This window comes from Bufo bufo, chromosome 7 (assembly GCF_905171765.1).
Source record: "Bufo bufo chromosome 7, aBufBuf1.1, whole genome shotgun sequence".
NCBI lineage: Eukaryota > Metazoa > Chordata > Amphibia > Anura > Bufonidae > Bufo > Bufo bufo.
The window spans coordinates 49,544,103-49,570,162 of record NC_053395.1 but is presented as its reverse complement, the minus strand read 5'-3'; the positions used below and the strand labels follow the sequence as shown (position 1 = coordinate 49,570,162).

Below are 26,060 nucleotides of genomic sequence, written 5' to 3'. Positions count from 1 at the left end.
CAGGATTCTTCCGGCCTGCTGTCTCCAGATCATGACAACCTAAGGTTCTGTGCAAAGTAGTCACTTGAACCACATGGTCATATCCATGAAGAAACAGGATCCAGTAGAGAAGTGGTTTCCAACCTTTGGCTGTTGGCAAGACCACAACTCCCAGTATTGGCCTGACATCATATAGTACAGCTAGAGAGTGACAGGTTGAAGACCTCAGCATATCAAATAGTATAACAACAACCAGTATAAAAAAAAAATATAATATCACAAAAACAAAAATTTACTGTCCATGTTGTCTGGTAAAAAGGGGGAGAAAAATTTGAATGGAAAATTTGTGTTCGGAAACTGGATATTATAAATTATAACCACCGTTATCCAAGCTAACCACCGTTCCTCAACAACGCCATAAGCTGATTCATGTCTCCTTTGGGCTCATGTCCTCTTCTCTGATTTTCAATGCTCAGTCTGAGGAACATCTGTAATAAGGTCACTTCTTGGCCAGTCACCGGATCGTGAAGGGCTGGACATGTGGGGTTACAGTGTGGCCATTGACAGTTATCTATCAAATGAAAAGGGCATCCGCGGATTACAGTTTTTGGACTTTTCCGGTCCTGGAGGCTTTTTGTCCAGCACTGTAGAGCTCGGGATAAGGTCACACCTTTGACCTGGAACTCCAACCAGTTGCTGATAAAGAAAAACAGAACATACAGTAGTTTAATGAAATCCTGGTATTCATGGGGCACAATCAAAAGCTCAATTGTAAAAATGCATGTTTTTTTCCACATGAAGACACCAATGATATTGATTATATCTAGAAGAACAAGTTGTTTTTTTTCTGACACAATTCTGAGGTGTCCAAAATCTCTAATGGTTAGGAGAAGTTTCAAAGAATACAGAGGATTTGGATGGGTGTTGGGTGGACTTTGTAGTTAAAAAGGCCTAAGTTTGCTCTACAACCATTTGGTCCTTCATAATTAAACTCAAAGGGGTTCTCTGGGCTATAGATATTGATGGCCTATCCTCAGGAGTTTCCTCAGTTGTTTCGGGCAGCCGCGGCACCAGAGACTGTACGGCGCAGAGGCAGAAGGATCCACACACACTGTGAATCTAGCAGTCATGTTCTTTAATCCTGTAGAATATCTTTAAATTCTTCTTACCTTGCTATGATAAGAGTATGGGAAAAGCAACCCGGAGCAAACACCGCCCTGAAAACACAAGGGATAAAGTGATTATACATAATTTACAATACAACACAATAGAGCAGATTTATTAAAAGGGTTTTCTGAGACTCTGAAATTGATGACCGATGTTTAGTATAGGTCATCAATATTAGATCGGCAGGGGTACAACCCGGAACCCCTGCCAAGCAGCTGTTTCAGGAGACCACGGTGCTCCAGTGAAGGCCGCGGTCTCTTCACAGCTTACCAAGCACAGCGCCGTCCATTGGATAGAAGCCATCCTTGGTATTGCAGCTCAGCAACATTCACTTGAATGAGATGGAACTGCACCTAGGCCATGTGACTGATGAACGTAACGTCACTGGTCTAGGAAGAGGCAGTGGTGCTTACAGGAGCCTCTTCAAACAGCTGATCAGCAGGGGTCCCAGGTGTCAAATCCCCACCAATTTTCTGATATCGAAGACCAATCCTGGACAGGTCATCAATATGAGAATCTCGGAAAATCCCTTTGATTATTGTCTAAAAAAAACAAAACAGCATACACCTAGATGGGCAGAAGATGCAACAAATTTATCACAGCATCAAACACTAGTGGGACAGATTTACTAATACTGTCTGGATGATAAATCTGGCACATCTTTAGACCGTCTAGACCAACTTTACTCCACCTGATAAGTTCGCTTAGGTATCCTCCAAAAATGCACCAAGATTTTGGCACATTTTTTGTCTCATAAGTCACACGTACACCACACCCCTTTCCCACCAAAGCCATGGCCCTTTTTTTTTTTTAAAATACTCTTCATAATAGGTGCTATTTGCTGAAATGAGGCAACCCCTTTAAGAACATGCAAATCTTGGGATAAATTCAATTCATTTTCTTGGTGTAATTTATTCTTTTTAAAGAGGTTTTACGGGATTTTCATAAAGATGGCCTATGCTCAGATAAGTCATCAGTATCAGTTTGGTGGTGGTCTGACTCCCGCCACCCCCACCAATCACCTGTTTGAGGTAGCTGTGGCACTTAATGGAGCTCCTCGTGGTTAACCAAGCACAGTGCCATCCATTTGATAGCGGCTGTGCTGGGTATTGGATCTCAGCACCATTTACTAGAATAGGACTGGGCTGTGCCTAGGCCATACCCGATGAACTTGACATCACTGGCCTAGGAAGAAGCCTAAGCGTTCACAGAAGGCCATGGCTTCTTCCTACAGGTGATCGCCGGAAAATCTCTTTAAACACATTCTCTGTTCTCTGTAGCCCAATGGTGAAGTACATCGCATGACTCCAGAGCACAGTATTCTTGTGCGACCCCTCCAAAGGATTTTTAAAAGGGGAGTTTCCAGGGCGGTTGGTGCATATGACATTACCTTGGCCTACAACCCAAGTACTATATCGCACATTTCTGAACAGAAAGTTTTTTCAATTATAATATTCTTTTGAAGGTTCTAGAGTGGCTTTGTGGTTAATATACAGTATCCCTGGTGGTCTGCAGTGATGATGGGGTTAATATTGATATAAATTATCCATGATGGTCTAGGATGGGTGCAGGTTAATACTCCTACAGGTCAAGAGTGGTTTAGTGGTAAGGATCTAATCCTAAATAATAGTACAATGCACCTGCCATCTATGAATTCAGGTGAAATGGCCTGAGCAACTAGAACAGACTGTTCACGTACTTTTTTATCCGATATGGTGTGCCTTTCAGTCACGTTGAGACTTTGTGGGGGTATAGGGCTGGGGTCACAAAGCATGTGCATGAGATTAGAAAAACAGGGCTGTTTTTAGTAAAAAAAAAAAAAAGCAGGCATTTTTTTCAAATCTCTTTTAAAAGAAAAATGTCCATCTTTTACGATTTTTTCCCTTTTTTGGTCAAATTCTCTGCTGATTAATTTCTTAACATATCTTTATAGGGTTGGGGGCTCTGATTTTTTTCTGATGCAGAGTAACAAACCTCATGTATAGCTTTAGAATTACATTACAAAGCCCTAGGTGCCTGCAGCCAGCACCACGCAGACCTTCCAGCATATGCATTTAAAGGGGCTGTCCGGTTCCAGGAGGAAACCTGACAACACTTGGGATCTGCCTGCAATAGAGAATAGATCATCACTTAGCAGATCCTGTGCTGCCGCTCCAGCTCTCCCAGCCGGGCTCTGTTTACCCAGCTGCAGCAGGGACATCACGTCAGACGATAACTGGTGCACTGCTGAGGCCAGTGACTGGCTACAGTGGTCACGGGTTGTCCAGTTTCCGCTTGAAACCAGGCAACGCCAAGTTCATTCTGAGATAAATACAAATGCATTAAGCTCCCTCTAGTGGCAACTGCAAGCAGACAGAATTTTTCTTCAATTGAATGTGTTTCTACTAAGGGAAAAATGGGGGTCATTTATGAAGCTGAAATAGGCCTATATTAGGCGTATTTCAGGCACAGATTGCGGCACAACAGCTAGTTGCGCTGCAATCTATGACTACTCCCCGCTCATGCCAGGTCTTAAAAAGCGGGTGTGGGCAGGGATGGTCCGGCAGGCCCATCTCATTTACTATTTTCTACGCATGTTTCAGGTGTAGAGAAAAGGTCTAAAGGTAAGGAAGCACAGAAGCATTTAGAACTAGCACAGCTCCTCTTAATAACGTCGGCAGAACCACCGCCAGATTAGGGCTTTATTTACTAAAAAAGCCAGTCTTAATAAATGTGCCCCAAGGTCTTAAATTATATGTTGTTTATATTGTTCTTTCCTCTTGATATGTAATAGAGTGGTCTCAGTACAGACCGCTGACCTGTACCAGTATGGCTGAATGCCAGTGAATTCTCTGTATTTTTATTTAGAAGCAGGTTTATCTCTTACGGGACTTCACGCAGGGACTTCTTAAGCTCTCTTCCAATGCTTTGTATGTTGTTCCATTGATGTGCCGTCATGAATTGGAAGTCCGGTTGGATATTTTCTATTCTTAGCTGTTCCACATCATAGAGCCATTGAACCACAAAGATAGGAGCTGAAAAACAAGTAACGCAGGCTGAAACATAAAAATAAGCACAAAGAAGGCAAGAGAAAACAAAAACTTTATGAGAATAATAAGTTGGTAAGATAACATTGTGACATACGCTACTCAACACAATTAGGCAAATCTAGGAAGTAGCAGGTGTCACTAAGATCTGCAGATGGTCACATTTTCAAGCACCTAGCTCCAATCTGTGGCAGGGGAATAAAAGACAGATTAAAAGCAAAGTTTTTTTAGCCACATGAAACCTCAAAAATCAGATCAAGTCGTGTGGATGATTGTGGAAGGCCTCCTGTTCATCGACGTGACAGTTCTCACCACTTGCATCAAGCTGAGAGGGACAGAATCCTTGAACTGAGAGACCATGGTTTATCACTAAGTGCCTAGACCAAGATGTCAGCACTGTTCACCGTTGCGTGTCCCGGTGGAGAACAATAATGAACTGGAATGACAGCAAGAGGTGCACAGACGCGAACCTCTGCATGGACGGATCATCCGATTAGAAGAATGACGTGCAGTGCTCCATTCTGTACTGCAAGTACCTAAGCCTTAAGGTGGAAAACAGTGTCTACACAAACCATTAGAAGGCATTTGCACGACATTGGGCAGAAGTCTTGCTGCAGGTGTTTCACTGATCTTACGCCACCGCTCCTAAAGGTTATCATTGTGCACCACAAGACAGCAATGGAGGTTTAACCTCTTCAGCGAGGAGTGCTGCTTTTGTCTCAGATGCGCTTATAGCCAGAGATTGGTTTGAAGAGCAATACCATGAAGAGGCCTTCACAAAAGTAACGTAACATTTGTCCTACTCCTGGGAGGTGTGGGGTGACAATGTACGGTAGCCAGATTCTTCTAATGATTTCAGTCAGCTACACTATCAGCTCGGTGTTGCATTGATTTGGTTGTTGAACCCGTGGTACGGACATTTCTCCAAAGAGTCCCAGGAGCTGTTCTTAACATGAAAACGCCAGATGTTGCTAGTGTCACTGTGAGCATCCTAAACATGCTACCATGGCCTGCAGCATCTCCAGACTTGTCTCCCATCTAGCACATCTGGGACGTTATTGGTTTGAAATTTTGAGCTGCCAGCAGCGGATCTTGATGATTTGAGTGCCCAAGTGCATTCAGTGTGGCAGGACATTCCTCAGATGACTATTAAAAACTGCATCGATAGCATGCCAAGGCGTGTAAGAGAGCGTATTTCTGTGTGGCGCGATACTGAATAAATTGGGATATATATATATATTTTTTTATCATTTGCATATGATGGCAATAACTCAGGCAGTGGAAACAAGCAACGGAACTACAAACTTCTCTCCACTGTGTAGATTCCGGAGCTGGTTACTGCAGCACTGCTCCCATTCACTTGAACTGAAGCAGCACTACAATAACCGGCTCCAGAATCTACACAGTGGACAGTTTCGGTGCCTGTTTCCAGCATCAGAGTTAAATGCCAAACAGCTGATCAGCAGGGGTCCCCCACCAACCCAATATTGATGACCTCTACTAAGGATAGGCCATCACTATAAAAGTCCTAGAGGACTCCTTCAAGTGTATTACTGTAGTTTCAATAGGTTAATTCTGAAGTGAGACTGGTCAATGGGTGTAATATGCCAAAAAAAATGTATGTACTTTTCAGGGTTCTGCGGCGAAAATAAAATCCATCACGTGTGAACCAGCCATTAGGTTGTTTGGCTTTCAAATTAAAATCCCCAAAGAACAAGATATTTTACTTGTAGACAAGTCTCTAAAAGCTTTCTGCAGCATGGAATCAATGCAATGCTTTCACTCCTAATGAAGAACATCTATTATTACATTTAATTAGAATCCATTGAAAACTATATTTGATGATACTTCTATTTTAACAAAAGAAAACAGACTTAATGGAGCTGTGCTGAAGATGCATTACTACTGTACTTAGAAACCATTAAAAAAAGATTTCCACCCAAAACATACCTACGGCCGCATGTACCAGTGAATTAGGAGTCACTGTGGCTGCTAAAAGTTTGGCAATTACATTTCTTTTATTAAAAACTAAAATTCTATACTCCATTTAAAAAAAAAAAAATAACAGGAAGTGCAGCCATATTGGTCGTCACAGTTAAATTAGTCTACTCATTTTGGATTATTTTTGTAAATTAAATATTGATGACCTTTCGTTAGGTTAGCCGATCAGCTGTTTAAAGATCCCGCAGCGTTCCGGTGAGCGGTGTGGCCTCCTCACAGTATACCAAGCACAGCGCCATACAATGGATAGTGGCTGTGCTTGGTATCACAGTCCAGGCCCCTTCACTTGAATGGGACTGAACTGCGCCTAGGCCAGGTGACTGATAAATGTGACGTCCCTGGCCTAAAAAGAGGCTACAGCACTCACCCGAGCGAGACCTCTTTAAATAGTCAAGCGGCAGGGGTCCCAGGAGTCGTACCCCCCACCAATCAGATATTGATGACGTATTCTGTGGAAAGACTAATATCAAATAATTAGAAAAGGCTCCACTAGCAAACTACTGGAGTTCAGCCTTTCAGTTACCAGCTGAAAAAGAGGAATAAATCAATGATAATAATATAGGCTGGCTCACAGTATTTTTGCATAAAATTTATTAATACACTAAATAAATACAAACTGACTTGGTGTCAGTATCAGCATACAAACATAACAGAATGTGTAAATAGGTATAAAAGTGCGGAGCTCTCGCACAAACCTATATAACCGGAGTACTCCTAGGAATGAGACCTAATGGCTAGAGTTAGGCTGCAAGGGGTAATCTAATAAACCGCTCAAATGTCCATGATTATAGATACCAGTTTGCCAAATAGTTGGAACCAAAAGTTCAAGATTGTCCTTGTTGTAATTTCCCACAAGGGGGACTCTGTGTTTAAATGTCGTCTGACAGATCGGAGAAAGTGTGGTTACTATCTGTCAGACGACATTTAAACACAGGGTCCCCCTTGTGGGAAATTACAACAAGGACAATCTTGAACTTTTGGTTCCAACTATTTGGCAAACTGGTATCTATAATCATGGACATTTGAGCTATTCTGTGGAAAGGTCATCAATATTGATCTCCTGGAAAACCCCTTGAACAGGCTTGCAAAATGAGTAGATATCAGTATCTGAGGAGCAAATTCAAACATGACAACCAATATGTCTGCACTTCCTGCTAATATACAAAAACAGGCAAAGCAACTAAACATAAAAATAAAAAAATTTTGTAAAAGAAATGTAGCTACCAATTTTCTAGCTGAGGATAGGTCATCAATATTGAACTCCTGCAAAACCCCTTTAAAAGCTAACACAATGTGACACAGAAGCTACTTCAAAAAGGGAAAACCAAAATAGCTGCGACTACAAGTGTAAAAGAGTAGAGCGGATCAAACAGACTTCTAAAGGGCCCTTTACACAGGACGAGAATCTGCCAGATATTCGCAAATGAGCATTCATAGGAACACTCATTAGCAATTATCTGGCAGTGTAAACGTGCCACCGATTACCCAAGAACAGGAAAAGTGCTTGCTCGTCGGGTAATTGGATAATTTGTGTAGGCACCTAAATCATTGTTTGCCGGCAGTGGATTGTGATGTGTAAACAGCCCCTGCTGCTGGCAATTATGGCAAATATGGGGACGAGCGATGGCATTAGCACTCACTCATCCCCATGATTTACATGCAGCGGTCTCCTCCACTGACGAGCAGGCGATTGCCGTGAAATAATCGCCTGCAAAATTGGAGGTAGTTGCATTTAGTGAGCCCATATCTATATGCTTGATTCTCTACCACAGATAGGATGCATTTAGTGTTGGGTAATGGTTTCTGAGGGGGCCTAACCGACACCATGTGACATTTTACACATTGGGGTCCATACGTTTGAAGTTATACTAATACAGTGATCCCTCAAGATACAATGACCTCAGGATACAATATTTAAAACACACAATGGCCTTTTCTGACCCATCGCAAGTTGAAACTAGACTCCACATACAATGTCTCAGACTCAGATCCAACCAGTCAAGACCACTTCTCTGGTAAAATACCTGTATTAGTTGCTAGTTAGCAGCTATTCCTGACTATGATATGTAAGGACTCATTTTATCTGCCTTAGTCATCTGCTAATTTTTCTTAAACCTTACTTTTCTCTCATCTTGGATGACATTTTGCAGCTTTGGAACCGATTACTCAACTTACAATGGTCCTCCTGGAACCAGTTAATATTGTATCTTGAGGGACCACTGTACTTGTTTTTCTCAATGACTCAATACAGTCATATGGCATGAGAAAATGACTCGGTTATATACAATATACAGTATCTATCGTCTATAGGTCAACCATCCATTTACATTTTGATACCTATACTGGCAAGGCTGTTGTATGGATATTCGAGGAATACTAATAGCCATTCTCGGCTAATAATGGCACTGCACTGTACATTAATAATGATAATATCTCCTGACACTTACTTTTCATTGACGTGTAAGACTTGGGGCCATAGAAGCACTGCCACTCGTCCTCCCTTTTTAAATGCTGCCTGCATTTCTCCTGGAGAGTACCATTCCAAAGTCTGCAAAGAAATACAGGAAGGTAGTGATAAGTCTACAGCAAGTTCATTATAAATTTATATAATAGGGATCTAGAGGTAGACGGACAGAAAAGGGCCCCTGTATAATACAGGTTTATGGGCCCCTGGTCTCCAACAGCTAATATGCAGAGAGCTAGAGCTACTCACCAAAGTGCACCTCCCTCATGACTAGACCGCTCAGAAAGATTAGAGATTACATAAATTACAGAGAGATTAGATAAACTGCACAGAGATTAGATATATTAGACAGATTAGATAGATTAAATATATTATAATGACAGACAGATTAGGCCAGGGGTCAGCAAACTCGGCACCCCAGCTGTTGTGAAACTACAGCTCCCAGCATGCTCCATTCACTTCTATGGAAGTGCGTGCTGGGAGTCGTAGTTCTGCCACACCTGGAGTGCCGAAGGTTGCCGATATCTGGATTAGACAGACAGAGGCACTAACTACCTATGGTCTTCTAGTAACATTTCCATTGCAGGGGTGGATCTTATAGTCTGTGTGGTCACAGAGGAAAGACGGAGACAAACAAATATTGAGTTGTGGATTTACTCGTCACTTACTTCAAGCCTTTTTTAATGGCATCAGTGAGTGCACAAGAGGCTCCATCCATACAATCAGATTTTCCATGTTTACTCTCAAGGAACCATCCAGAATCCACTAGACCTCGGACTTGGACGATATTAGCAGTCATCTCTTCTACCAAAGAAGCCACTCTGTCTATGTTGATCAGGACTCCAGTACCCCCAGCGCTAGAACACATGAAGGAAGAAAAGTCTGAGAACCTTCTCTTACTACTGGAATGACTTGTGTGGACTGAAAACAGATGCATGTCTTATTTTAGAAGTCTTAAAACAGTTTTCTGGGCGTTAAATGGTCAGTAACTTTGCACGCAACTTTGCATAAAATCGCTAGTACAAGGGACCACAAGAAACTTTGTAATGTGTTTTATCAGTGAGAAATGTATCCTGTTATCAGCTAGATATTATCCCCCCCAACTAATTTCTTTTCACTTTGAAAAATTCCCTTATCCCCTCAAGGATGAAAGGATGGATCATCTCTGCAGGATCATATTACACATGTCATCTATGGAGAGGGGAGCAGAGAGTATGAGCTGAGGAGACAGTCACAGACAAAGACTGCTGCAGCTACATAGGAAGGTTATAGCTCAGCTCAAGTGCCTCATTCACAACTGTACAGGTCAGTACTTCACTGTAATGTCCTTCATGGTCCTGGGGCTGCTTCTTAGTGACTGCGAGACAGTTTGGAAGGAAAATCTCCTCTACTTTCTGTGTGTGCAGTGGATGCAAACTAGACATTCAATATGCACAGAAAAATCTACCAAGAGGTACCAGCTACAAGTGATATAAATGACCAGAAATAGTGTTATTCCTCATGTACACACACATTGTACTATTGGTTAAGGCAAAGTTTGTTGAAAGCTCAATGACGCTTTAGATATTAATGGCCTATTCTCAGGAAATGGTCATCAATACCAGATCCTGGAGGTCCAACGATTGGCACCCCCGCTGATCAGCCGTTTGAAAGGCCGGTGGCACTTGTGCCTGGTATACAATGAAGAGGCCACAGCACATGTCCATCACTGTACATCGTGTCATGGCTGTACTTGGTATTGCAGCTCAGTTTTATTTACTAGCAATGAACGTGACCTCTCATAGCACCTGGGCCTTGTTGCCTGGGAAGCCCCAAAGAAGCAACTGTCTGATTTGAGGAGAGAGAGAGACCAGTACTAGTTAGGGGGCCATTACAGAATTTACATCAAGCCCAAAGGTGTAAATGGCCCATTACATAGGCCTACTGACCAGGCAATTATCAGGAACGAACCATTCATTCCCAATAATTGCCTGATCATGAGTGGAAGTGAGAACAGCATTTACAAGTAATAATTACCTATGCTTTTTGATGGTATGTAATTTGTTTTTGCATATATATTATGTACTTCATGGATTGAAATGTGAACATGTTAAATGTTTTTGAAAAATGAACTGAATAAAAACAGTTTAAACATAATTACCTATGCTGTATGGAAAGGAGACCGATCGTCCTCATACAGATTTATTGTTTCTGGGCAGCAGGTCCTCGTTTACACAGCACGATCTGCTGCCCCTTTTACACATGGCAATTATTGGGAACGGGTGTTCATGTAAAGTGGCCTTTACACGGGCAGATTGGCCAATTATCAGTAATGAACGTTCGTTCCCAATAAAGGTTAAAGGTATAAAAGTGCCACAGATCATCCAATAAATAAGCAAAACGCATAGTCATCAGGTGAAAGCATCGCTGATGCAGACACCAAACCCATCGTTTCTGAGAAGATATAGTCTCATGTAAACAGCGATCTGCTACCCAGAAACAATAAATCTGCATGGGGACGAGTGATGGCAAAGTGATCACTTGCCCCCATATAGAGGAGAAGATAAATGCAGCCCTCAACTCCGCAGATGAGAAGGCAAGTATCAGGAACATTCAGTTCATTTCCAATAATTACCTGCTCCTTGGCCTGTGTAAAAAGGCTCCTGGTCCAAATGTAAAACTATAATAGGCCCCCACCAACCAGGTTTCAAGACTGGCTCCTCCCTATGTAGCAGGGACCATTGCCCTCCCTCCAGTGACTGCTACCTCTGCACCCGCTCTAACTATGCCACTAAGCACCATCTTGCCAGGCTAGCATAGGAATTAACTTTATTATCAGAGCTTGTGTGTCCCATGAAGAATATTTTGCAGTTTTCAAACCAGCACCTGGATCTGAATACTTCCATAACTGTTTGTATTACAAAAATTAGTATGATCACTGGGTTCAGTGCCATCTGCCGTTTTTTTTTTCTTATTTCTCTGTCCAACTCGCTGAGATGGCCGCACATGCTCAGTTGCATCCTTCAACTGCCTCCTGAGCTGTGATAGGAAGAGAGCTGCAGCAGAAAGGACACGCCTCCTGAGCTTCCACCTTTATATAAATTTAGCAGAGCAATGAATGGGGAGATCTCTGGATCCATATGAGGTACAGGGCTGGTTCTAGATTTATTAGAAAAGGATTGTCATGTACTATATGATGTCCGATTTTCATTTTATTACGTTAATCGTAGGGCAATTTAAGAAAGCTTTACTAATAACAAGCAATTCGCTCAACTACTGGTAGAATGAAGTTCTCCAATACAGCTTCACCCAGAGTCGTGTAAGGTTAGTTATGTAGTAGTAGAACTACAGGTAACAGCACACTGCCAGTCAATTGCACAAAGATATAAACAAATACTAAATGAAAAATAAACTGCTTGGTGGCCATACTTACTGCAAGGGCAGTTAGAAGCTCTTTGCGCATATAATTGATCAAAAATATGTCGGGCCCATCTACCAAACGACAAGGTGGCTTCTCATCAGATGGGGCCTACTCTAACATGCCTCTCCTGGCCTTACAGCCTACAATCTGGGCAAAGTAGCACCCAGCTATATCCTACACATGCCTGGAATAATCTGCACCTGCTTCTATCCACCTCCTCTCTTCTGCACTTATAGTTCAAGGAGATGGATGCATTGAAGGTACACAACATGTGGACTCCAAGTTCTCACCTGAGAAAGCTGACCTTTGTTGATTCTTGTACAATGGATAGCTAGAGATGTGGGCGCCGAACATAAAGTACTGTCACATGAAGATTTGTTTTCATAGTTCATTAAAGTGTCCAAAGGGAGTCACGAAGATCCCCACTGCCCACTCCAGAAGTTGGTGGCACTTTAGTCTGGTTTAGGTGAACAGTCATGTAATTTCAAATAGAGAAAAGGGGGGGGGGGGATTAATGGCCACTTATCCACCTTCCGTTAGGCACCTTTTTCTTCGGGGTCCGCTCTTGAACGTCATCAGTAAGGAACAGTTCACGCACAGCAACACTTCCACAAGGCGATTTTATCTCGATTCAAAACAATTCCAGCTCCTCGGTCTCAATATCCACCAGCAATCACGGAGACAGAGGAGCTGGAATTGTTTTGAATCGAGACAAAATCGCCTTGTGGAAGTGTTGCTGTGTGTGAACTGTTCCTTACCGATGACGTTCAAGCGCGGACCCTGAATTGCAGTTTATTTTGGTTAAGAAAGGAGAAAAGAGACCTACTCCTGTTTGGGACTTCTGCTGATTGTGCCGCTTGGAAGACCACACAAAATATCTTTTGTACCTTTTCCTTCGGAAAAGTAAAAATCTATGGTCTGTTTCACACTTGCGTTGTGGCATTATGGTTTTGAGATCCAGCAGAAGTTCTCAAAAGCAGAATTAAAAAGATCCATGCCAAGATCCGGGTTTCCATCAATTAAAAACTGAACAAACCGGATCCAGTATGAAAATCATTTTAAGTCAATGGGTACTGGATCTGGCTTTTTCGCAAACAAGAAAAAAAAAAAGGGATCCAGCACCATTGAATAAGGATACTTTCACACCAGCGTTATTGCTGGATCCGTCAGGGATCATAAAAAACGCTTCCATTCTGATCATACAACCTCCTGCAACCGTTCTGAACGGATCTGGTTGTATTATCTCTAAAATGGCCACAACGGATCAGTCTCTAAAACCATTGTAAGTCAATGGGGGACGGATCAGTTTTCTATTGTGTCAGAGAAAACGGATCCGTCTCCATTGAGTTACATTGTGTGTCAGGAAGGAACTGTCTTGCTCCGCAACACATCGCGGACAGAAAAACACTGCTTGCAGCGTAATTCTGTCTGCGATGGGGACGCAACCAAACGGAACGGAATGCATATTGGTGTATTCCGTTTCGTTCAGTTTTGTCCCCATTGACAATGAATGGGGACAAAACTGAAGTGTTTTCTTCCGGTATTGAGATCCTATGACTGATCCCAATACCGGAAAGGGAAAGTGCAAGTGTGAAAGTCGCCTTACATTGATTTTTATGCTGGATCCCGTCTGTTCTGTTTCGCAGACCAGACACAAAAACGCAGCTTGCAGCATTTTTGTGTCCAGTCAAAGAATGCAACAAAGCGGAACGGAATGCATCCTGATCTGTTGTCCTGAACGGGGACAAAGCTGACCCGTTTTGAGATCCTTTGCCGGATCGTGAAACAGGCCTAGCCCTGTCCTTTTCTTCTATAAGTGGTTTTCCAGGAGTTTGATATTGATAACCTGTCTCCAGGAGAGGTCATCAGTATCTGATCTGTAGGTGTCTGACTCCCGGCACCCCCATGATCACCTATTTGGAGAAGCCATGGAGCTTTAGCGAGTACTGCGGTCTCTTTGTTGGCCAGTGACAAGTGAATGGACCAAGGCTGCAGTACCAAACACAGCCACTATGCAATCAATGGCGCTGTGTTTAGCAAGCTGTGTGGAGGCTGCAGCACTCACCGAAATGCAGCTCTTCAAATAACGGATTGGCAGGGATGCTGGGAGTCGGAACCCCACTGATCTGATATTGATGATCCATCTAACTCCTGGAGAACTCCTTTATGGTTGTAACATTTCCATTTTCTAAAGACAGGATATGCCATCAATTTCTATTGCTAGGACTCCCACCGATCCTGACAATAAAGGGGCTGCAGCTTTGGTTTTGCACGTATGTCGTCTCATCTGGCCACATGCTGTAGGGAGAACTGCAGTCGACTCCATTCACTTGAAGCCTCTTCATTCTCAAGATCGGTAGGGTCCCCAGAGTCAGATGTCCCCAGAGTCAGATCCGCACCAGTCATAAAGTGATGACATTTCCTAGCAATAGCCATCACTATTAAATTAAATTACCCCTTTAAAAGACTTAAAACCTTCAAGGCAAAATTTTTTTAGTGTTACATTTTACTCATTTTTAGCTGAAAATATTTTTTATTTAAACTGGTCTTTGGTAAGTGTTTTTGAGGTCAGGAAATCATAGATAATCTTCACATGAGCAGTCAGCTGACGGAACTCAGGAGCAATAGTCTGCAAATAGACAGATTTTTAAACCCATACATAACAAAAACTGCTAAAATCTTTTAATAAAGACCAATTTAAAAATGATTTTTAGCCAAAAATGAGTAAAATTCAATCATTAAGAAAATGTATGATGGTGTCCATAGTCTTTAAGAATTAAGAACTTATTCTAGTCTAGTATCATTGCAGCTTTGCTCCATTCAAGTGAATGAGTTGCCATACCAGTTATAGTCACGACTAGAAGAATGGCGCTGTCCCAGGTAAACAATGAAGGGGATGCAGCTTTCTGGCCTCCTCATTGAGCAGATTGGCGGAGGTGCTGAGGCTCTGATCCTGCCGATCTGAGGCTACTTTCACGTCTGTTTTTGATGGATCCAGCAGGCTTCAGCAAAAACACTTTAGTTCTAATAATACAACTATCTGCCTCCGTTATCAACGGATCCGGTTGTATTATATCTGGCCATGACGGTCAATAGGGGACGGATATATTTTCTTTTGTGTCTGAGAAAACAGATCCGGCACTATTGACTTACATTGCGAGTCAGGACGGATTCTTCTTGCTCCGCATCCCATGCCGGACAGAATAACGTCGCTTTCAGCAGTTTTCTGCCCGTCATGGGAACGCAACGGAATGCATTCTGGTGCCCTCCGTTCCGATCAGTTACGTTTTGGCCCCATTGACAATGAATAGGGACAAAACGGGAGCATTTTCCTCCAGTATCAAATTCCTATGACAGATCTCAATACCGGAAAGGAGAAACGCAGATGTGAAAGTAGCCTAATATTAATGGTCTATCATCCGGATAGGCTATCAATTTTGAAGTCCTTAACAACTCTATTAATGCCTGTGGCTATTTACTCATTACTCTGCAATTCTGTCTTCTGTTACCCGAGGGTGCGAATAAGGCAATAAACACATATTAGGGAATTATCTGTAATATAAAGCAAGATTGTATTACAAGTGTTTGCATTGTAGGTGGATATTGAAAGCAGGTAGTATATTGCCACCTAGTGGTAATGTCTGGCATTTTCCACAGGAACAATGCTGCCTACAGAGCGATTGACAATGCAGACGGAGGTCAATACAAATCCAAGTTATGATTTTTGTCTGGGCCCCTATTTTCTGCATCATTTATTGCGCCAATGTATGCGTTCACCTCATCTGTGTACGCACTTAATGAATTGATGCTGCCAGATGGGATAGATTCATCTGAGCTCAAGCCAAACGCGCACAGATTGGTGGATAAGTTGGATTAATATCAATCTCATTTACATGCATGTCAGACGACCATACCCAGTTAGGCAATGGTCATCTACCGCCCTCGATCATGGGATTAACTTGTGTTCATAAATGCCTTAATGGCCATGGGTAGGAGACTAGACAGTGTTTGAGGTGAAACATAAAAAAATATATAATAAATCCTATATAATAAAGACTGCTGGGGTCATTTATCAAACTGGTGTAAAGTAGAACTGGCTTAGTTGCCCATAGCAGCCAATCAGATTCCAGCTTTCATTTTTGACATCTCCTTTGGAAAATGAAAGGAGGAATCTCATTGGTTGCTATGGGCAACTAAGCCAGTTCTACTTTACACCAGTTTGATAACAGACCCTATATATAATAGACCAGGGCGGACTGGGAACCTAAAGTGGCCCCATGTTGTAGGTGGATCCGAAATCCAACACGAGTAGGTGGGGTCAGCAATACCATAGTGCAAAATACCGTCCCATCAGAACCATATATCACAGTGCAGCACAATATACTGCCCCAAAAGCTGTCCCTCTGTGGTGGCCATCAAGAGCTGTCCTCCTCCTCTTCCAGTTGTCTTTGATTAAGATATGGAGCAGGAGTCTTAGAAGGCGAGATGCGGACCACAGGAGGGAATTCAGGAGGACATGTGCAGACACTGGCCGGGTACATGAGTACCTGATTCGCACAGCATTATTACCGCTGAGAGCTCATTATGTACCCAGTCAGCAGCAGAGAGGAGGTCCTGAGTGTCCCTCTGGCCCTCCAGGGAATTTCCCAGTAAGGTCTATGGCCAATCTGCCCCTGATAAACACTATGGGGGTCATTTATCAAACTGGTGTAAAGTAGAACTGGATTAGTTACCCATAGCAACCAATCAGATCGCTCCTTTCATTTTCCAAAGGAGCTGTGAAAAATGATAGGTGGAATCTGATTTGTTGCTATGGGCAACTAAGTCAGTTCTACTTTACACCGGTATGATAAATGACCCCCCCATATAACAAAGACTATATAATAAAGACTTGATGAAGGGCTAAGATATAACAGCCCGAAACGCGTCACAGCATACTACTCTGCTTTTGATGTCTGTTTTTAAAGAAGTGGAATAAAGAAGCCTTTTATTGTGAAGAGCTGGAATTCGTTTTCTTTTTTCATATAATAAAGACTATACCTGGACCCGGCTAGAATGACGCTCTTTGCCTGTTTAATGCCTTTTGGAACCAACTCACGAATCACCTCCTGTATAATGGCCGAGCCCATAAATGCATAATCTGTAGAAAACAAGTTTTAAGAAGACAATACAAATTTATGAGACTCCTTTGTCAGATGAACATAACATGTATGAATTACAGCAGACTGCTCTATTCTATAGAGAGGCGCCCACTTAAAAATGTCCCCCCCCCCCCCCCCCTAACATGGGCACCTATCCATCAGAAGAATTTCTCGATAGAAGCCTTGTAGGCATACATTCAAGGTGCCGCTCAGCATCTTGAATGTATGCCTACAAGGCTTCTATCGAGAAATTCTTCCGATGGAAGCCTCGGAGTCAAGGGCAGCAACGCATACAATGAGCACTGGCCTATCTCATGAGCTGAAGATGGCTCATTAACCCCTTCGTAACCAAGCAATATTCCATTTTCTTTTTTTTGTCTTTTTTTTTTTTTTTTTTTTTCTTCCTGCCTTCCCGGAGCTTTTTGTACACGTCGACGTATAAGGGCTTGGTTTTTTTGAGACAAGTCGTATATGATGTAGTGGAAGGCTGGAAAAAATGCCAAATGGGGCGAAATTGGGGGGAGGGGGGGGGGGACCCACAACTCTGCCACAGTTTTATCATTTATCACCAAACAGCTCCCTTGATTTCAGCACCATGGAACTGTTCGGCCCCCAGGAGCTCAGGCAAGGAAAAGGTTTCTCAGATGCAGCGGTTGCAATGTAAAATGGCATCTGAGGAGTTAAGGCTCATGCACACGACCGTATGCCCTCTGATACATACGGTCCGTGAGCTGGCCATATGTCCCAGGTCCCATATGAGTGCGGGACAATAGTCCCGCGGGTGGCCCGACGTGTACAGCATCATTGTAATCTATGATGCTGTGCGCTTCCGTGTGCACAATGTATGTCGCTCCGGGTCATATGGCCCGCTCACAGACTGAATGTATCAGAGGGCATACGGTCGTGTACATATGCGCTATTAGTCTGTGGTTGGTGTTACCGCCGATCATGGACTCTGCCTCTGGATGTCTACTGTGTAAAACAACAGAAATCTGGCAGCTCAGGAGCTGAGCGGGTGCCATCTGTAAAGTTCCAACTTCCACCAAACATGAACGGCGACGGTCGGGTAGGGATTAAAAAAATAATAATGAGCCGTTCCTCTGCTAGTGCTCGGCTGAATGTTTCTGCCCCTTTGTGTTAGCGATTGGTGGGGGCATCAGCCCCCAAATCCACACCAATCAAAACTCCTGACATCAGAAACTTTGTGAAAGCGCAGTTATACTTTAAAAGGGTTATTCCAGGATCTTGTTACTGATGGTCTGTAGTCAGGACAGTGCTGGGTGTTGCACTCAAGCTAATTATTTTTTTTTATGGCCTATTCTGAGCATAGGCCATTAATAACAGTATCATGGAATACCCCTTTAAGCTTTATTTACATAAAACACTTGAGTTGTCCCCTGAAAAATATTAAACTTTTTTTTTTTTTAAACCAGCACCAGTATTAATACTTTTGTAATTGCATGCAATTAAAAATAGACTATAGTAAATATTCAAAAAAATTCTCATAGCGGTATAGCGCCCCTGCTGTTTGTTGTTTTTCTTATTTCTCTGTCCACTTCGCTGAGGTGGACGCACATGCTCAGTTCTATCCTTAAACCGTCACTAGCCATATCCACTAATAAACGGTGACAGTTTCAACGAGAGAGCTGCAGCAAACAGGACACATCCCCTGAGCAGAGACAGGGGGAGAGCTGCAGCAGAAAGGACGCCCCCACCCCTGAGCTGCCAGCCTGAAATAAAAGCAGCAGAGCAACTGGAGCAATGAATGTGGAGATCTCTGAATCCATGTGAGGTACAGGGCTGGTTCTAGCTTTGTTAGGAAGAGATTATCTAATTTCTATTTTTTACATCAACCATGTGATAACCCCTTTAACCATATGACACTGTAATGACTGTTTTTTAGTTGCAATTATGTTCACTGAACAGTCCCTAAAACTCTTGATTTTGAATACGGGTATATAAAAAAAAAAAAAAGCCTGTGCTGTATGTCAAACGTAGACTTCTCATCTGTCTCTCCGAGTCACTCACAGTGGGTCAGAGCAGCAAATTCATAGCCTATATTCCCCAATGTTCTGCAGGATTATTTTCTAAACTGTGCCTATTGTAAAAGGAGATAATCCCATGAGAGAACTGCCCATCATGCCACTGGCCAATATTCTAAGGCTACTTTCACACTTGCGTTTCACTTTTCCGGTATTGAGATCCCTCATAGAATCTCAATACCGGAGAAAAGCGCTTCCGTTTTGTCCCCATTCATTGTCAATTGGTACAAATCAGAACTGAACAGAACGGAATGCTACAAAAAGCATTCTGTTCCATTTGGTTGTGTTCCCATACCGGAGAGCAGTCATGGGATGTGGAGCAAGACGTCATGACCCACAATGCAAGTCATAGGGGACGGATCGGTTTTCTCAGACAATAGAAAACAAATCCGTTCCCTATTGACTTTCAATGGTGATCCGATCCGACTAGGTTAAAGATAATATAACCGGATCAGTTTATAATGGATGCAGATGGTTGTATTATCAGTAGCGGAAGCGTTTTTGATAATCGTTGCCGGATCAGGCAAAAACGCAAGTGTGAAAGTAGCCCAAGTTGTACCAACCCAAGGTATTGGCATTTTGCATGAATATAGCTCTTATATACATTTTTGACGCCGTAACAAATCCAAAAAGAAAAGGTACCGTTCTTGGACTTGGATATGTTCCCACTCCAGATATCACTTGAGCAATATGGCACAAAGCTGTTCAAAAGAGAAGACATGTGGTTAGCCGGGGTTATTCCCAAAGTTGAATGACCAGGAGGAATTATGATTAGGGTGTAAAGGCTGATTTACCACCAGAGGACAACACTCAGCGTAGCTTCCATGGGTCTCTTTCATATACGAACTGTTCAGAAGATATACCTCCATATTAAATTGCTGTCTTGTTTGTTGTAGGATTTTTATACTGTTTTACTACTGTAAGCGCCACTGCCTCCTCAAACGGCCGATTGGCGTGGGTCCCAGGTGTCGGACCCCCACTTAGGTAATTAGTATAAAAATCTCAGAAAAAAAACTTTAGGCCTCTTTCACACGGGCGTTGCGGGAAAATGTGCGGGTGCGGGTGCGTTACGGGAACACCCACGATTTTTCCTCGCGAGTGCAAAACATTGTAATGCGTTTTGCACCCGCGTGAGAAAAATCACGCATGTTTGGTACCCAAACTTCTTCACAGAAGTTCGGGCTTGGGATCGGTGTTCTGTAGATTGTATTATTTCCTCTTATAACATGGTTATAAGGGAAAATAATAGCATTCTGAATACAGAATGCATAGTAAAATAGCGCTGGAGGGGTTAAAAAAAATAAAAAATAATTTAACTCACCTTAGTCCACTTGATCGCGTAGCCCGGCATCTCCTTCTGTCTCCTTTGCTGAACAGGACCTGTGGCGAGCGTCCATTACAGGTCAAGGACCTTTGATGACGTCACTCCAGTCATCACATGATCCATCACCATGGTAAAAGATCATGTGACGTACCATGTGATGACCTGAGTGACGTCATCAAAGGTCCTGTTCCTGTAATTAATGCTCACCACAGGTCCTATTCAACAAAGGAGACAGAAGGAGATGTCGGGCCGCGATCAAGTGGACTAAGGGGAGTTAAAATTATTTTTTATTTTTTTTAACCCCTCCAGCGCTGTTTTACTATGCATTCTGTATTCAGAATGCTATTATTTTCCCTTATAACCATGTTATAAGGGGAAATAATAATGATCGGGTCTCCATCCCGATCGTCTCCTAGCAACCGTGCGTGAAAAATCGCGCCGCATCCGCACTTGCTTGCGGATGCTTGCGATTTTCACGCAACCCCATTCACTTCTATGGGGCCTGCGTTGCGTGAAAAACGCAGAATATAGAGCATGCTGCGATTTTCACGCAATGCACAAGTGATGCATGAAAATCACTCGCCCGTGTGAAAGGGGCCTTAAGCAGGTCATATTGAGCCTTTATGCTTCCTCAAGAAAAAAAAATAAAAAAAGTGAAACAGTGCCTCCTGCCCAAACTGGCATGGTTGCCAACTGTTCCGAATTGGGTGGAACTGTCCCTGATTTTCAGACAGTCCTGGCAAATTCGGGCTGTCTTGGGCCAAAATGGGCAGGGCTTAAATGCCCCGATTTTACCAACTAAAAGGTAAGTATGAACTGGAGGGGAATAAATGGACTATAATTCTGCCCTAAAGTCGGTGAGGCAATAGTGCCACCTAAGGAAAAGTTGTAACACCCCAGAGTGGTGTCGCCACTCCTACACCCAGCTACTGTTTTTGTTGGTCTAACCTCATGTCATCCTATGCATTTATTCCAGGTCCTCCACAATGTGCATTCCTATTCTGTTATGCAACTGTTATGTTCACATGTAATGTGCCTGGTTCACCAGCAGGTGGCAGCAAACATGGCAGAGCTATATTTAGATAAAATGGAACCTTCCATTCTATTCTATTCTAACCTTCCCTCTGGAGAGGGATGGGAGAGTCCTACTTCCTGCAGGAAGGGTGGGAACCAGTTCTAGTTAGTTTCGCTTACCCCTGCTAGGGGAAGGGTGTACCGGGGCACGTCTCTGCTGGTCCTGCCCATGCCAGCCAGAGCACCTTAAGCTCTGCTGGCCATGGAGGCCAAAACTTGAGTCAGACCAAAGAGAGAAGTGCAGCATACAGAAGTAACAGAATATTAAGCAAGTCTGTCAGTACAGCAGAGAGAGAGAGAGAGAGAGAGAGAGAGAGAGAGAAAGCAAGCAGAGTTATTGAAAAAGCCTGCCAGTTTCATGCTAAAGCTTGCTGGGACCAAGACAAAGCTTGAAGACTGTTTCTGATTAATGTTTATTCAAGTAAAGCTGCTGTTCAACTACATACAAGGTATGGACTTAATCTTTCTTTCAAATCCCTGAATTATTCCCCCTATTTATTGCTTCGGAGGCAAGGCGTGGGGTCCAGCCCTATCCAGGTATGAGCACCGTGACACAGACATTTTAGGCCGCACTATACCACTCTGCATTCCTAAACCTGGGACGTTATATACAGGGCCCTAGGGGAGGCGCCCGTTGCAAAGTCCCCACCCTGCATCACTGGCAGCGCCCTAGGTTTGATTGTAGAATATGATCAGACATTCTAGCAAAACAGTTTAGAGGCTCAATTCCATGGGCTTGTGGTCGTCTGAAGTGTTCATCTTTAGTCTCAAGGCGGTATTCACACAACCGCATGTATTTTGCCTTATGCAAAACGCAGATCCACAAAATACCGATTACGTCCATTTTGCTGACCCATTGACTTTAATAGGTCAGTGGTCCGCATTTGTGGACATACAGATGTGGACAGCACACAGATTATCCGTTTGCTTTCCACATCTGTATCCCCGTTCCGCGAAAGATATAACATATCCTATTCTTGGCCGTAAATGCGGACTACGGAACGGTTGACGTTAATGGGTCTTCAAAAAAAAATAAAAAATACGATGGGGTCAGTACAGAGATCTCTCCCATCATCTATTTATCCCCAGGACTGCGATTGTGACGAGGGGACATCCTCTGCGTCTGGAGGAAAGAAGGTTTGTACACAAACATAGAAAAGGATTCTTTACGGTAAGAGCAGTGAGACTATGGAACTCTCTGCCTGAGGAGGTGGTGATGGTGAGTACAATAAAGGAATTCAAGAGGGGCCTGGATGTATTTCTGGAGTGTAATAATATTACAGGTTATAGCTACTAGAGAGGGGTCGTTGATCCAGGGAGTTATTCTGATTGGAGTCGGGAAGGAATTTTTTTTATTCCCCTAAGGCCTCATGCACACGACCGTATTTTGTTTCCGATCATTTTTTTTTTGCGGATAGGATGCGGACCCATTCATTTCAATGGGTCCGCAAAAAACGCGGACAGCACACTAGTTTGCGGACAAGGCTAGGCATTATTACAATGGATCCGCAAAAACAACAACAAAAGAAAAAAGAAAAAAACACAGATGCCATACGGAACGTTATCTTTTTTTGCGGACCGCAAAACACATACGGTCGAGTGCATGTAGCCTAAGGCCTCATGCACACGACTGTATTTTGTTTCCGTGTCCGATTCATTTTTTTTTCGGATACATTCATTTCAATGGGTCCGCAAAAAACGTATGTCCGTTCTGTTGCTCCGCAAAAAAAATAGTGCATGTCCTATTTTTTTCTAGTTTGCGGAGAAGGATAGGCACTATTACAATGGATCCGCAAAAAAAAAAAAAAAACGGATGCCATACGGAACGTCATCCTTTTTTTTGCGGATCCGCAATTTGCGGACCGCAAAACACATACGGTCGTGTGCATGTAGCCTAAAGTGGGGAAAATTGGCTTCTACCCCACAGTTATTTTTTTTTGCCTTCTTCTGGATCAACTTGCAGGATGACAGGCCGAACTGGATGGACAAATGTCTTTTTTCGGCCTTATGTACTATGTAACTATGATGCATCGTGGGCATCATCTTTATTTTGCTGATCCGCATTTTGCGGTGTGAATGCACCCTTATTAGGATAGAACATTTTCCTATGAGCTTTCACAAAGGAAAAGTTGAGGAATTGTCCAACTAATCAGATCTTTCATTTTCAAAAGGGTCTCTGAAAAATTAAAGCTGTAATTTGATAGGTTGCTCTGGGCAACAGTCCCACTTTCTTTTTGCACCATTTTAATAAATCTCCACCAACGTTATTATATTTCTGTAGGATTGAGTATCATCTTGTATAATGTGGTCTCACTGGACGTAAAACTTACACTGCGTTTAGATTCCACCAGTGAGGATTCTCCTCCGGGCGGGCAGATAAAATTCCCGTACCTGTCAACAACAACGAGTCAGGAGTATTGCATTTAATATAAAATAATTAAAAAACATACTTAACAACAACCGAAACATCTGGTTGGCTCCCGGAAAAGAGGGGAGTCCAACCAGAGACTGGCCCCTAGCTGTGTCATCAGACATAATGGTAGAGGCCAACTAATTAGTATGGGAGCTCCACCATGGAACACAATGGGGCATGACCAGTATAAAATTGGAAGGTGTCAGGGAATAAATGGGGTGTGCCTAAACAAATTTTCTGGCTGCTCGCTACACATACCACACACTGCTTATCTCCTGGCCTGGATCATCTGCAAAAAAGTTGGCAAGTAGGATATAAAATGTGAAGGCCATCTTACATCTATACTAAGAGGATGACTTCAAGTTACAGGCCTAAGGAAATGACCATATTACAGATGTGTAACAGAGACAGAGTTTGACTGAATTGTGTGGCTCCATACTGTGCCTCTATGTGTTTCAAATGTAATATAGGGGGGCTAAAATCACAAGTTTATGCAAAATCTGTGAAGACAAAAATATGCTTCATTACAGACGTCTTGTGGTGTGAACATGCGCCAGGCTATAATACGGCATCCTTAGAACACTATTGGCACATGCTCTACCCCCGTAGGCCTCCACATTTTGTATAAGGGTTTGACAAGCTCTTTTAGATGCTGTATAGGATTGCATCTAAAAAGGAGAATATTTCCAAATATGGCCCCATACAGAGGCATCATATGGTGGTGGTACATGGCATGCCTATGGTGCCATCGTAGAAAGCCATAGAGACTTTGTGGCACGTAACATCAATGTGGCTGTGCTTTATATGGGTCAAGGTTACCTCTTCTGGTCTTTGGCCAGTCTACGGAGCTCATCAGACGCTTGGCATTCTTGTACCTAACATCACAAGTCTCTTTGCTGTAACAACACCATCCCCCTGTTTAAAGAAAGAGAACATCCTCAGGACAGAAAATGTTGGCTACATAATGGACAAGTCACCAATCGTTTGGTTGGCGCAATTAGTAAGAATAAAAAGGTGGTACCGAATACAGTAGGTGAGGCTCTAAAGTGGAAAAAAATAGAAATCTCTGTACCTTCAAGAAATATGATCCATCGTTTGCTGGCTTTGGCTTCTCGTATATAATATCTGTGAATGCAAAATGCAGAAGACAAGTCATCCGGCATAACTTTTTGGTCAAATGTTCTCTAAAAGAGCTTACCCTGCTGTGGTTCCATCGTTGCATGTCACTAAGGTGTTCTTCAGCAGATAAAGCCTCATGTCTTCAGATGTTTTCTGCTCAGGCAACAGAGCTAGTGTTGAGTTTCTTGTTGGTTTCAAGGACTGTTCCAGCAAAGAAATATTCACTGAAGGCAATCCAGGGATAGAAATGGATTGCTCCTGGGTTCCCAGCTGGAGAACTCTACCTTGAAGTGAAGTCTTTGAACTAGCTTTATTCCCACGTTTGGGTTGAGGCATCACTTGATTCATAGTAAGCAAAACCAGGAAGAACTCTAGCACCACCATAATGTGCACCTTTGCTTTCTCACCACCTAGTTAACCTCAACGTACAGACCTGCAAAGAGAAGCTTAGTGTCAGATGGCCACCAGAAAGTGCTAGAGGAACAATGTCTGTGCGCCCCAGCCTTATGTTTGTCTGTGGAAAGATCGAACTTTTGTAAACCAGTTTTTGTAAAAAGATGGACTAAGGTCTGGATTCTGATTAGGAAAGAGTTGGGTAGGATCCTAAGTCTGTAGTCCATCTCAGCTATTTGGACTAGCATGGTAATTAAGTAGATGCACCTGGCACCATGTATAAAAAAAAAGTTGTAATGGGAGAGCTCAATGTTTGTCTGGGGCAGGTCTCTGCTGATGAGTCTGAGAAGTCAGTGGAGGCACATTTACTATTGCATCTGTACTTGTTTTTAGGTGTAAAAATGCAGATTTTTTTGTTGCATTTACTACTGAAAATGCATTTGTTTTGATTTTTTTTTTTAGACTAGCTTGGAAGCTTTCTAATTTTTGTTTTCTGACCTATTTATGTAGATGTGCC

At 42.8% G+C, this 26,060-nt stretch overlaps 1 protein-coding gene across 1 annotated transcript; it reads right to left on the bottom strand.

Annotated features, from left to right (window-relative positions):
- Positions 1-371: 371 nt before the first annotated feature.
- Positions 372-25,534, bottom strand: LOC121008220 (palmitoleoyl-protein carboxylesterase notum2-like). The gene is made up of 11 exons (XM_040440642.1): positions 25,230-25,534; positions 25,104-25,156; positions 24,851-24,946; positions 23,949-24,009; positions 19,863-19,921; positions 17,078-17,177; positions 9,306-9,494; positions 8,621-8,721; positions 4,013-4,160; positions 1,149-1,196; positions 372-675 (listed from the first exon to the last, which is right to left on the bottom strand). Exons 1-11 carry the CDS (start codon positions 25,532-25,534, stop codon positions 372-374), a joined length of 1,464 nt encoding a protein of 487 aa, XP_040296576.1.
- Between the last annotated feature and the right edge of the window lie 526 nt (positions 25,535-26,060).

Coding starts and splice junctions, on each gene's coding strand:
- LOC121008220 (XM_040440642.1), bottom strand. CDS start 25,534: ATGGTGGTGCTAGAGTTCTTCCTGGTTTTGCTTACTATGAATCAAGTG. Junction 24,947..25,103: donor ATGGATCATATTTCTTGAAG/GTACAGAGATTT, acceptor TTCTTTAAACAG/GGGGATGGTGTTGTTACAGC. Junction 1,197..4,012: donor AAGTCCCTGCGTGAAGTCCC/GTAAGAGATAAA, acceptor TTGTGTTTTCAG/GGCGGTGTTTGCTCCGGGTT.